Genomic DNA, 14,291 nt, shown 5'->3' with positions numbered 1-14,291 from the left:
GATATTACTATTGTACAGGTGTGTCAAAGTCTATGTCGTCTCTATGATGATGACATATTTCAAACTCCAGCACATTATGTAAACTCTATTATTTAAGCATTTTAAAAAAATATTTAATCAATATTGACTAAGTTATTAATACATTACAAGTCATTTAATTAAATTTGTTGATTTAAATTAATTTTATAAAGCAAGAAATTTTAATTTTAATTTATATATTTTTACAAATTACAAATTACAATATATTAAGTTTGTACTCATCTAAGTATAGATCTCACCTAAATTCATATTTGGAAAAAAAAATTCTATTATCAAATTTCAAATAAATTTATCATCAATTTTGTATTGCCGAATAATACTTTACATGGATTGCGATTTAAATTGTTCCAACAATTTTTCAATAAATATATAATGTATCATATGATTTTTAATTTCCATAACTATATAACTCCTAATATTTCATACTATTGTTAATATTTTATATTACATTACTCATAATATTGTATAAATCTGTATTCCAATTAAATCTGTACAAACATTTTAAATAAAAATGCGAATAAGTAAGAGTATAATGCAGGGATAATAGGATTTTGAAATTCTCCATTACTCTTAAGGGCTGATCTGTCCATCACATGACATAATATAATAGACAAGGAAGAAGAAAACAGGGATCAGATTATCGTACTTGGGCAGCTATGAAAAATAGGAGATCATGGCTGCATTTCAGGTAGAAAAGTTTTGTAACAGATATTAGGAATTAGTTGACTCCTTGGCAAAAATATTGGTTGACGTAAGTGTGAATAAGACAATCCATGATAAAAGGTGTTAAGTTGTGGAAAATTTAAAAAAAGAATTTGATTGTGGAGAGAAAAACGAAAGATTTTCCATTAGAATTCACGTGATGAGAAAAGGGGGTTGTTTTGTGATGGTTTTGTGAGAGAGTTTGAAGATATATATGGAAGGAGTGAGCTGAAAAGGTGAAATTACAGGGTAATATTTTTTGACATTCCGTGTTGCGTGGAAAAAGGAAGTGTGGAGAAATGGAACACAGCTTGTGATGGCATAATGTTTGTGGGCAGAAGGAGGCCTACAAGGTGGTCATTAATTTGAGTTGTTAAGGAACCATGGATTTATCAAAGTTGTGCAGGTGAAACTTTTATTGCATGTGTACTGTTCACTTCAACTTTCCGTCCAATCCTCACCGACAACCCACATAAATTTCGTTAACACTCGTTAAATACTTACACTACTCTTCTTATTAATCCCTATTAATTCCCTTCACCTCTCTTCTTCTCTCTCTCACTTTCTCACGCGCCATTTAACAAAGATATGGTACAAGCCAAGAAGTTCAGAGGAGTCAGGCAACGCCAGTGGGGCTCCTGGGTGTCAGAAATTCGCCATCCTTTACTGTAATCATCTCATTAATCTCCAAACCAAACCAACACAATGCTGCTTCTGTTTCTCTCTTTATTTATTTATTTCTTCTCACTGCAGGAAGAGAAGGGTCTGGCTAGGCACGTTTGAGACAGCTGAGGCTGCTGCAAGGGCTTATGATCAAGCAGCCATTTTGATGAATGGCCAGAATGCCAAGACTAACTTCCCCAAGAACCAGGCTCAGCCTGATGCCACCACTTCCACCGCCCCTTCTGCTGCTTCTGCTTCTGCTTCTGATCATGACAACGCTTTCTTATCTCCCAAAGCTCTTTCAGAACTCCTCAGCACTAAGCTCAGAAAGTACTGCAAAGACCCTGCTCCTTCTCTCACTTGTCTCAGGCTCGATGCCGATAACTCCCACATTGGAGTCTGGCAGAAAGGTGCAGGACCACATTCTGGCTCCAATTGGGTCATGAGGGTGGAGCTTGGGAAGAAGCAGACACAGAGTGAATCAGCATGGTCGCCCAGCAGTAGTGCTAATGACACTGCTGGAAACAATGGAGTAGTAGTAGTAGAAGAAGAGGAGGAGGAGGATAGACTCGCTTTGCAGATGATCGAGGAGCTACTCAATTGGAACTAGAAATAATCCTTCTGCAGCTTCAACTTCTTCTTCGGGTAACCCCACAAGGAAAAAAAGGAACCTTAATCCGTGTCATATATAGTTCTTGAATAGTACTACCTCCCTTTTCTCATTCCATCTATATATATATATCTATATCCCTTTCAATTCGTTTACTTTTGTGTTTCTGTAAAAATGTTGTCAAAAGTGCTGATATGACGATGGCCAGTTTGATAGTTACTTAATACACTTTGCAATATTATGATTGGTGATATTTAAGCATCCGAATTCATCAAATTGGGATCAAAGAAAAGGAACTCGGTGTATGTAAGTGTCAATTTTAACTATTCCTTTGAAGTAACACATCGCCTGGGAAAGAATCATGGACATCATCCCAGTAACCATATATATACATGCACGGGTTTACCGCCTAACAGGTTTGGAATTTCCTAATCATAATTAAATTGAAGCAATTATTGTTAGAAGTAAATCTATTTTCAAAACAGTGACGAATATTTTGATCTTGGTCATCTGTATTTTTTTTTCTATTTTTCATTTGTAGTTCTCTGTCTGTTTCCAGAATCATATTATATTGGAATTTCTATTTTACCTGCAAGTGTTTTCACACAGTCATGCAGCTGTATGTCAAATATTTTACTAACAACTATTATTTTTTTTCTTCTTTCTTTTATCACATAATATTCAAAATGTATATCAAACTTTTTTTTCTAGTGAGTTTGATGAATAATCCAATGTGTACGGTTTTTATTGTATATTGAATGTAGATAGATAAATAGTTAATGAGTTTGTTCTTGCTCCTTATTTTCAAGGAGTAACAATATGACACGTTTCAAATCCGCTTATAAATAATATAAAAATATTAAGATTACAAATAATATAAATCTTAAATATTACATTTTTTAGAACATTTACTATGATTATGCAAATATGCAGTTTCAAATCCGCTTATAAATAATATAAAAATATTAAGATTACAAATAATATAAATCTTAAATAACATTTACTATGATTATGCAAATATGCAGACGCATATATTTTTTCTGGTCTCATTTTGAATTTTTATTCATATTATTTTATTTTGATTTCCATCTCTTCATTTCCCTTTCTTCTTAAAATACATATTTGACAAACTGTTTTGGCATTCATTTCTACTTAATAGGAATATGCTAATAGCATATAAAAAAATGCTCCCAAGTATAAATATGAAATGATTTGTTCACATTTCTAATTATATTATTTTATTGGATGAAATTTAAAGATCAATTTTAAATTTTAATAATATAAAAAATAAAATGGAAGTTGACGCATAAAACTTATAAAAATAGTATTTAAAATTGACGGATTCAATATTATTAACTATTCGTGTTATTATAAATTATGAAAAGAACATTTTCAAAACTAAAATTGTAAGGTCTTATTTAAATATTTAAATGCATCCTAGGAAAGATAAAATATTTTAACTGTTTTATCAATGAGAAAAATATTTCTGGAATTGATTACTATATAAATAAATTTAGCACCTAATTTTTCATAAAAAAAATAATTAAAATTATTTTTAAATATTTTCAATATATCATGCAATATTAAAATGTTCTAATGTAATTTTTACATTGTAGATAAATTGTTGTCATCTAAATCATTTTTAATTTCTTCTGTATATATACACTTTAACTTTTATCTGTTTCTCCTTACTTTTAGATATAAGATCACTCTCTATGCTATCTATGCTCCTTCTTGAGTTTCTATTGGTGTTCCTTGCATGTACTCAAACTACCGAAAATATTTTTTTTTTCTACAGCAGATGTTATGTCAACTTTCTTTCAAACACATTTATTTCTATTCTTATTAAATAAATCTATTTATCTATAGCAACATTCTCTCATATCTATCAAATGCATTAAATTTATTCTCTTGCTCATTTTTTCACCACCCAACAGATTCAAGAACAAAATTGTACTTCTATAGAGTGAAAATTTATTTAGTGGTACTGTCTCGATTAATAATTATAAACTCATTTTATTATTATTTTTTAACGAAATGGGAATATGAACATGGTCCTTTTTTCTAAATTTTGCAATGAAGGAATTAATATTTTTACTTTATGCAATAGTTTAAATAATATATATATATATATATATATATATATATATATATATATATATATAAAATAAAGGACATTGCTTGGAAAAATAATCTTAAAAATCTCTCTGAAATTTAATAATATTAGAAGAAGAGGAGGAAAAGTCTATGCATCAACACTGTACTTTTTACACTACCATTCAATAAAACTCAAATTGTATAAGAAACTTATTATAACATGACTATATCTTATAAACTTTAAGATATATGACACACTCAATTTATCTAGATCAAGCTTAATTTTTTTTATTAAAAATAAAGTTTAACTAACAGCAAAATTTTACAAAATATAAAATGTTTTAGTAGGGCATAAAATACATCAGCATATACCTATATTATAAAAGGAAGAACTTTGGTTTAGAATAATCTAAGAAAATCCTTGGTTTTGAAAGTTCCTTGCCTCTGAGGGTTTGGTTTAGAAATCTTGAGGAAAGTTCTTCTTCCTTATTATAAAAGGCAGAAGTTAATGTCGGAAAGGGATGCACAAAGGAAAATAACATGCATAAGGACCAAATTATAGCAAGTTTTATAGTACAAAGATAATGTTGTAATGACGTGTATTTTTCTGCTTGGTTTTGAGTTTTATGAAACCTGCATATCATTTTCATTTGCAAACCTATGCTCCAACTTTTTTTCTAAAAATTTGTTTTAAACATATTTACAAGTTAATTTTAATTTATAAAAAAATTATTTAATATTTCTTCTTATAAATATTTATAAACAAGTTTATTAAAAAGTTCTTTTGTCTAAATTACTTTGACCTGTAATCTCGTGCACAGACTGTACATGTTTATGAGTGGAAGTTCTTACGACAACGTTAAAAATTCGACTATGAAAATAATAGAAACTTTTCAACCATAAAATCACATGGCAGACTCCATTTTTGTCTAAAAGTAACTGTGATAACAATTATATTGATGTATCTAACTTCCAAGTTGAGCCATGATGGAAAGGCTGTGGGCCTTTCTTTCAAAGTATCATAAGTGTTAGTGAGTCAATGCAATGTAATACACTATAAAAATGTTATTTCATTTTCTAAAATCATCAAACCTATCTTTTCTTTAATATAATATGTATTATGATATCTCAGCAAAGACACTAAATTAAGATTTTTTTGTTTTATCTTTGCGTTGTGTTTTTAATTATGGTAAGGGTTAAATATATGTTTGTCTTTTAACTTAAAATAAAAATTGAAATTAGTCTCTTTTCAAAATTTTGAACTATTTTACTCTTTCGTGTTTAAAATTTAGTAAATTTAGTCATTTTAACTAAATTTTATTAATTTTATTTAAAGTCAAAAGCATTTCATAATCTCAACTAACATTAAAAAAAATGTGTTAAATAGTGCAAACAAATCACATATTTCATGTGTTTGAAATATCAAATAAATTTAACAAAATTTGGTTAAAAAGTTAAATCTGCACATTTTTAAAGTTGAAAGACTAAATTAGGTCAAAATTTCAAACAAAGATTAATTCTAATTTTTACTAAAATTTAAAGAACAGAAAACATATTTAACTCTTGTTTTCCTGTTTTAAAATATATTAAAAAGTTTATTAATAAATCAAAATTAATATACTTTGAAAACAAGGTATAAAAACAATATTAAAAAAGTGATAGGTCTATACAAAGATATTTATTAAAAGAATAGAATATGAACTTAAATAAGAGATTGATAATATTAAATACTAATTTTGCATATGTGAATTTTTTGTAAGGAAGAAAAAGAAATGGAAGGTACTGGTTAGAAGGCATGATCTAATTTTTGTGGCCTACATTTAGTAGAAGTTAGGAAAGAGAGATACCACTAATTTTGTAGTATATGATAAAGAAGAAATTGACATAAAGGAGGAGATGACAGAAGTAGGTGGCTAATGAATAAATGCTCCATGCATCAAGGAGCAAAGTAGTATGCACACTGTTGCCATTACTATGATAAGAAATCCTTTTATTATTTAGGGTTAAATTTCAAGGCATTGGCATTGCAGTGGTCATCATGCTATATTAATGTCATTGATTAATGGTTGTCGAAACCACCATACACGTCATCTCAAGAGTGTCTTCATGTACTTTTGTGGGGGCAACTCCTATTCAACCATTCATTTCACACAAGTTTAGTTGGTGTCCGTACATACCCATTTTCCAATCCTCTTTTTGTTCTGCAATTTCAACACACATTTTCATCTTTCTCAAATTAAATCCTTTCTGCTCAACACCACTTTATAGTTGAAGAGGATGTACAACAGTAGTTAACAGTGAAATCAATTTTCTTTCAATTTATAGGAATATATTTTAATCACTTGACAAAATCTTATAAATTAATTTTATAAGATTGAATTAAATTTAAAATTTCCTTCTTAAAATTAGAAATTTTAAAATTGAATAACAAATTATATATTTCTTGCATTGTTTTATTTTTTCAAATTATTTTGATTTTAAATTTTGCTACTTTTAGTTAGTGTTGTCAAAATATGTTAGAACCTAGCCTATCACGGGTTTGGATCGGATTAGGTTAAAATTATTTTTTAAAATTTTTTATACAGGTTAATTTTGAACTTGAGTAACTAAGAACTCGGTTTATTCAGATTGAACCTCTTGACTTGCCAATCCACCTAATTTTTCTAATAAGTACTATTTGTTGAGTTAATTATTTTATAAAATATTGAAACGAAGTTTCGTGTGAAATTATTTTTGTATGAAATAATTAGACAACATGAAAAATTAACAAATCTATGCTTAGTAACTTAATTTTTATACAAAAACAAATTTGAATCGCTATGAAACTATTAAAAATTTTGTTGAGAAAATTTTGTGATATATTTGTGTGTATGAAATCTTATGTTTAATTGATCATAAATATAATTTAAAACCCTCCCTTTTATTTATATTTGAATTAGAAAATTTTGTTTTTTTTTATTTAAAAAAATAACTTGATCCAAGATAAGAAATATCTAGTTCAAATTTTTTAGACTCGCTAATAAGTAAACTAGATTAAATTGACTTATTAAGTAACTAATCCGTGATGGATCAAACTGAAATTAATCGAGTGAACTGAAATGAACCGAGTGACTATTCTGAGTGTGATACCTTTTGTTCTTTTCTTTTTTTCTCCATAATAAACAATTTTTTTTAATAAAATGAGGTACGTTGTATCTTCCTTTTCATTTCTTATTGGAAGCGACAATACTAGGAAAGATAATAATAGGAATAATTTCAATGCATCAACATTAAATTTAAAATCCACACTGATAATCTCTTCCATGTATTTTAATTTTGCAAAATTCTTTAATAAGTATAATTCGTGATTCCTAATTTAGAAGCATATTCAAGATTCCTGGCAAAAAAATTTAAACTGTCTCGTGAATAATAAGATGGTATAGTGGGTTATTTAAAAAAAAGTTTAATGAAACCACGTATTGTTAGAGATCAAAATTTCATTCTTTTCTACACATTAAACCTTTAGCTTATGAAATATTCAATTTTTTATATTGATAATAAGTCTTTTATTCCGTTTCACAAATAATATTTTGCCACATATCTAAAAAAATTATTTTTGTGTGTGAATTTCTCATTTGAGCAAGTCAAAAAAAAAAGTCTATTAACTAAAAGGATTTCACAATACTTTGACCAAGGATGTGTTCAAAGAATAAAAAAAGTAGCAATTATTTAATGACAAAGTGTTAGGATGGGTATCGTGAGTGAGAAAACAGGTAACAAATAGATTCTTTTGTTGCGGGTCAGGTAGTGAGTAGACATTATTCATGCACGACCCGTTGTCATCCCTAGTGGCATGTATGCTCACTATCTTTAAGGACTTATTCACAATATGTTATGCAAGTCCCTCATGATATAACATGAACTTCTCAATTATTTTTTAGGAACTCAACTAGCAAGAAATCTCAAACAAATAAATAAACCCAGGATAATAAAAGAATAAAAAGAGAGAAGAGAAGGGGATAGGGGATAAGCGAATGATGTCTCTTTAGAGGAGATGGAAATGATCTATACATAGAGAGAGATATAAGACTCCAAACCAACCAAGAGAGCCAAAGACTTACGGAAAAGGTTCCTCTACAAATATTAGAAGAAGTCATATCTTAAGGAAGAGGAAGCATACAACATTCCTGCAACAACGAATGGATCGTAATGCGTAATGCTGAAATTCTATCGAGAAGGAAGCAACCAACGCCAAAAGCTTTCATGGTTACAGACAACGATTTCAGAGAAAAAAGCGAGTCTTGTGACACAAATCTACAACAATCATAAAGCCTTTTACAACACTCTAGTTTTTTTGTAACAAAAATGTCAGGACCCTTAAAATCCCATGTTAGTGGAAGACAGGTGTAGGTGCAAGGGTTTCTGAAATTCAGAAAGTGGAAGACAGGTGTAGATTGCATAGTGGACGATCGGTTTTGACGATAGTAAATAAGTCAAGTTTTCAAATTTCGTGCCACTTGTCTGCATGCACCATTCATCTTCAACCTTCTGAGTTTTTCATTTTCTCCTCCTTCTCTCTACAAAATCTTACCCTTTTTCTTCTTCCGATCATCATTCAGGCATCGCATGAGTCTTCCTGGAGTTAAGGGTTTCAAGTTGCACCGATCAAGTTGTTGGTTTGAATTGGTAAGTTCATTCTTCTCTTAGCATGGTTGTTTCTGTCACATGCAAACCAAGATTCTGGTTGCATGAGATTATCATCTTCTTCTATGAAATTCTGATAGCGATTCTGGTCTTTTATTTGGTCTAGTTTCGTAATCGGGGAACTCTAAGTGTATAAGATTAGTAGTGGTGAACTAGATACTGCAACTGTGAGCGTTCGGCTGAGTTGAGAGGTAAGGAAGCTTGTAATTTAATTATGATTCTCTGATGATGAATGGTTGCATGTTTGAACGATGATCTGTATAGTTATTTGATTGATCTAAACTATCCATGTTAATGTATGTTCGTTGGTATGCAGTGATGTTTTATAAATGGTGTGAACTGGGTAGGAATAGGGTTTGATCTTAAAATCTGTAGTATTCTATGCAATTCTGTAATTGTTGCCGAGAGTCATTCTTGACCGTTCGGGTTTTCTTTTGGGCATTCGGTCTGGACTGGATTCTTCTTCTGTATAGAATTTCAGTTAATGACCGATCGGTTTTTCTATTAGTATACTTGTAAATAAGCGTTCTGTCTAAGTATAGGTTCTTATTTTTACTTAGTAATCAGCCTAGTTAAAGTACCCAATATAACTTAAGTATTAGACACTATATTTATCCTCAGTTGTAAATAAGTATTTCATAGTTGTACGATAGATCTATTTATTCATTCTGTATAAGCTTAGTAGTGCTCGGTCTTGAACCAAGCGCTCGGTCTCAGTACTGTTTAGTCTTGTACTAAGCACTCGGTCTCGTCATATTACCAGACTATATACTTGTATTTGATACCAATAGTATTCGACCTAATTCAATAGTGGTCGGTCTAAGCTAGTAGTGTTTGGTCTAAGGTCTTAGGTTTAGGTTAAAAGCTTTTAGTATTCGGTCATGCCTAATTATAAGTATTCTATAGTGTTCGGTTCAACTAAAAATGTTTAGCCTGGTTATCACGTTCGGTTGTGTTGGTCATTAAGAATTAGTCTTCCATTCGGTCTTGTTCTTAGGAATGATGGTATCTCTTTAGGTTTTGTTCAAGGATGGGATCATATTTTATTGTTCGGTTTGAGTGTATTGATGATTAAGTATGATGGTATTTAAAATGTGATATGAATGGGATAGTATGGATATGAAAGAGTATTCCAAGGAGCAATATCTCATGGTTGGATATTGGAATGGTAGAGTATGAATGTGGTTATGCTTAGCTGGCGTTTATCCTGATATTCTGTGATTACTCATTCTCAAGTAGAGAGAAGTAAGTCATGTGTGAGAATGGCAGGAGGTCCTAGTCCATAAGGTGAACTTGGGCGGAACGGACTAACCTCGGGTGGCAGCTGTTGAGGGCATCCCAGCTACTACATCACCCGGGTGCACAAACGTCGTAGCTACACAGAATTCATACAGTCAGAGTAAAGTGGTCGGTCATTGCATGTATTGTTGTATGGTTATGGTTGGAAATGTATGATTGGTTGTTGCATGATTGACCTCTTGATTTATGTCAGATTTATGTGAATTATGTTTTACTGAATTAATTAAATTACATAAGCTTACCCCACTTTCCTGTCTTGTCATGTTGTCCGTCCGATTATTCTTCCTGTTGCAATGATCATCCTGTGGATGTGAGCAGAAGGGGACGAGTGTTTGCTGGAAGAAGCTTTGGAAGAAGTGGAAGTTAAAGTTGAACCTTAAGACCGTTCGGTCGTTATAACTAATTTTATTTTGTATAATCGTTCGGTGTAAGCATAGTTCTGGAATCGTTCGGTCTAGTTCTTCGTTTTGTAAAGTTTAAATCCTGGAGTATTGTTGTAAGGTCGTCGGCCATAAACGTACCCTTTTTCTCTCAGAACTGAACTGTACTATCATTAAGTGTGAGTATTCTATGATATGGTTTTAAACTATATTTTTGGAATGTTACACAAAAACAACTCTTACAAATTAAAAACTAAAAAATAGAATCATTATTGTGGATAATCCTTTTTCATACCTCTAATTGATGATAACCTTTAAAAACTAAAAATCGCATGAACTTGTTGAATCAAATCCAACAATGAATGGATTTCCAATTATAATTTAAAATTATACCATTGTGGATAAGAGAATTACAAAGAGTTTTTCTCTTTTATATGTATTTGTTATCATATTTTTAGCAATGAGTTTCTCCCACACATAACACAACCATAATTTTATATTTAAGTAAGTAAAATAAAGTGTTTTTATCAATAAGAATATTTGAGGTGAATGAGGGTCCTTTGGGAGGCAAATCGCTTTTCAAAAAAAGGACCAGACTCCTAACGAAACAAGAAGGGGGATTCACCTGTAAAATAATCATTGATGCAAAAGACTCTTTGATGTTTAAGTTAGTAAAAAAAATATGAATCTTATGAGTGTATGAAATATTTATTATTGAGTAAGAGTTATCTTTTTGTTATGGAGTACTTTTATTTATTTATATATATATATATATATATATATATATATATATATATATATATATATATGGTTTAATAAGTCCATCAAATATGTTAATATTAGATATGTGATAATAAGATAAAAAATAATAATTATATAACAAAAAATATATAATAAATTATCGCACAAAGTGAACTTAGGTTGTGTTAGTAATCCCTTTTTTCAACCCTTTTTCATTTTTGCAATTTCAATATACATTTTTAAGTTTCTCAAAGGCTTAAATATTATTATTTTTTTCCTATTTTTGTTGAGCTTTTTCAATGTGGTCTTATTTATTTTTTGGTTCAATGAAGTTTCAAGTTTTGTTAACTTTTATCAATTTAGTCATTTTTGCTAACATTGTTTAAATAGTTAACAACACAGTGTACAGGGTGGAAGTTCCTTTTATGTGGCCCACTTTATATACTATGTGACTTAGATATGTAGTTTTAATTAAAATCAGTGTGAAAAATGTTTTAGGGTTTCAAATTTCATTAGATCGTTCATTTGTGATAATTGGGCTCTATCAATTTGGTGGAGTTTGGACATCTTCTGTTCAAACTCGAAGGGATTGAACATCGAAGATCTGAGTTGCAGTTGGTAATTTGTGATTATCAATTTCGATTATGGTTAGTATTTTGTTTTAGTGTTTAAGATTTTCGTCACTTGCATTGTGTTTTGTGGTCTCAAAATTTGATGATAATCCTTTTTGCATTATGTGAATTAAGTAAATTTGTGTTGCCTTTGTTAGTAGATTACGCTTTGTTGTCCCATTATTTTAAGTTCTATGTTTGTCAGTTGTCGATTTTGACTTTAGTCCCCATACTTTTATGTGTTTTTTAATGTGTAAATGGTCCCCCGTTAGTTTAAAGCATATTTATATTTAATAGGCTTTAACTGAAGTTGTGGTCTTCCATGGTGAACACTTTGAAAACAATTGAGCATTTAAACATTATGGTGGGGAAACTAGCTGTTCATGTGACCCATGATAAATGGAGTTACTTGAAGTCTTAGGTTCACTTAAGGATATGGGATATATTGTTGTTTAGGAGATGTGGTATTCCATTAAAAAAATGGTGCACATGTTATTTGATTACAATGGCGCAATTAATATGGTGAACATTTTCAGGCGTTATGGTCAAGTTCACTTGTTTATGGTGCACGGTGTTGATGAACCAAAAATAGTAGAGAATGAATTGGAATAGTAGAGAGAATGTTGGCACTGCACCACAGGCTGACAAAGAGGGTGATTATGATACTCTACACAAGGTGAGCCTGAAATCAAGTTGGGTTGATGATGAGGTTGGGATTGAGGCTGTAGTTCATGTTAGGATGCAATGGGGATTGAGACTATAGGTGAATGTCAGGATCATGTGGGAGATGAGGTTGATGATGAAATGGAGAGTGAGTTTGAGTTCCAGAGTTGGATTTTTTCTAAGCTTGAGTTTGTTAGTGAAAGTAAGGGTAAGGATTTGAGTAAAAAGGAGAAGAGGACAGTGTATAACACAACTAAAGAGGGTGAAGGACTTGTTGATGTTCATATAAATGTTGACAGTGTTATAAAGAATTTTGTAGAAGAGAATGTCAAAGTTGAAGTGGGTTTAAAGAAAAAACACAACGATGAAGACAATGAAACGGTTTGTCATGAGATTGTCAAACTGAATACAAAGGATAGATGACTGTCTAATAATGATTAGCAATCAGAAGACTTGGTTAGTTATGAAGGCAGTGAGAAAGATAACTAGATAGGAGACGAGTGAATGGTGTCTCTTCATAGGATAGTGAAGTGATCTATATATAGAGAAGTCAAAGACCCCTAACCAACGAAGAGAGCCTAAGACTTATGGAAAAGGTTTCTCTACACAAAAAAAGTCATATCTTAAGGAGAATGAAACAAACAACATTCATACAACAACAAATGGATGCACCTTCCATAGACAACAATGTTAAAATTCATTCAAGAAAGAAGCAACCAACATGGGAGACTTTTATAGACAAAGACAAGGATTTCAAAGAAGAAAACGAGTTGTGCAACACAAATCTAAAATGATCATTAAAATACTCTAATTTTTTTTATAACAAAAACAACTCTTACAAATTAAAAAACTATTGACAACTACAAAATATAATAACTATTATGGATAAATCCTTTTTCATACCTCTAATTGAATATAACCTTTGAATAACAAAAATCACATGAATTTGTGGTTTAATTTGATCTAATAGATTTCTAATTATAATTTAAAACTATGCACATCATGACGAGAGAATTACAAAGAGTTTCTGTCTTTTATATATTTGTTATTATATTTTTAGTAATGAGTTTCTCTCTCACATAACACAATCCTAATTTTGTATTTAAATAAGTAAATTAAATTGTTTTTACTAATGAGAATTTTCAAGATGAAGATCTTTTGGAAGGCAAATTGCTTTTCAAAAAAAGGAACCAAGCTCATAATAAAGTCAGAAAGAAGATCTACCAATAAAAACTCTTTAATATTTAAGTTAACAAAAGAATATAAATGATATAGATGTATAAAGTATTCACTATTGAATGAAAGTTATTTTTTTATATTATGGAACATTCATTCATATATATTAATAAATTCATAAATTATGTGATATAAGATAACAAAATTAATTATATAACAGAAAAAATATAATAAATTATCATATTAACTAAACTTAGGCTGTGTATTAAATCGAATATGATCAAATCGGGCTGAGTAAATATATAAATAAACTTTGTATATAAAAGAATATAAAAAAAAACTCAGCCATTCATCATGATACATTAACTATGTCACCCATTCTAAGACTTTTCTTTAAGTCGTCTAGGCGATTGATTAAAATATGTATTTTATAGATATTTGTGAATTATATCACAGAACATTAATTAAGTTCCATTACTTTACGAATAGAAGGAGGTCCCGCAGCCACCAACACTATTCTTGATGTATATCTACGCACATGATTTAAGACTCTTATATTTGTCTCTATCCTTGTGCAGATATAAACCACATGATACAAACTATAAGCTCTTTTCAGTCCAATTTGCA

The 14,291-nt window shown here is 30.1% G+C and overlaps 1 protein-coding gene across 1 annotated transcript; it reads left to right on the top strand.

Annotated features, from left to right (window-relative positions):
• The first annotated feature begins 1,250 nt into the window (after positions 1-1,250).
• Positions 1,251-2,267, top strand: LOC124845159 (ethylene-responsive transcription factor SHINE 2-like). The gene is made up of 2 exons (XM_047322225.2): positions 1,251-1,409; positions 1,495-2,267. The coding sequence occupies exons 1-2, from the start codon at positions 1,330-1,332 to the stop codon at positions 2,012-2,014; spliced, it is 600 nt and encodes a 199-aa protein (XP_047178181.2). The 5' UTR covers positions 1,251-1,329; the 3' UTR covers positions 2,015-2,267.
• The last annotated feature ends 12,024 nt before the right edge of the window (positions 2,268-14,291 follow it).

Source organism: Vigna umbellata, chromosome 2 (assembly GCF_029865625.1).
Source record: "Vigna umbellata cultivar VRB3 chromosome 2, Vumbellata_1.0, whole genome shotgun sequence".
Lineage (NCBI taxonomy): Eukaryota > Viridiplantae > Streptophyta > Magnoliopsida > Fabales > Fabaceae > Vigna > Vigna umbellata.
This window is presented reverse-complemented; position numbering and strand designations above follow the sequence as displayed.

Excerpts from the sequence above, each read along its gene's own strand:
- LOC124845159 (XM_047322225.2), top strand. The coding sequence starts at position 1,330 with ATGGTACAAGCCAAGAAGTTCAGAGGAGTCAGGCAACGCCAGTGGGGC. Across the intron at positions 1,410-1,494 it reads GAAATTCGCCATCCTTTACT|GAAGAGAAGGGTCTGGCTAG; the intron begins GTAATCATCTCA and ends TTCTCACTGCAG.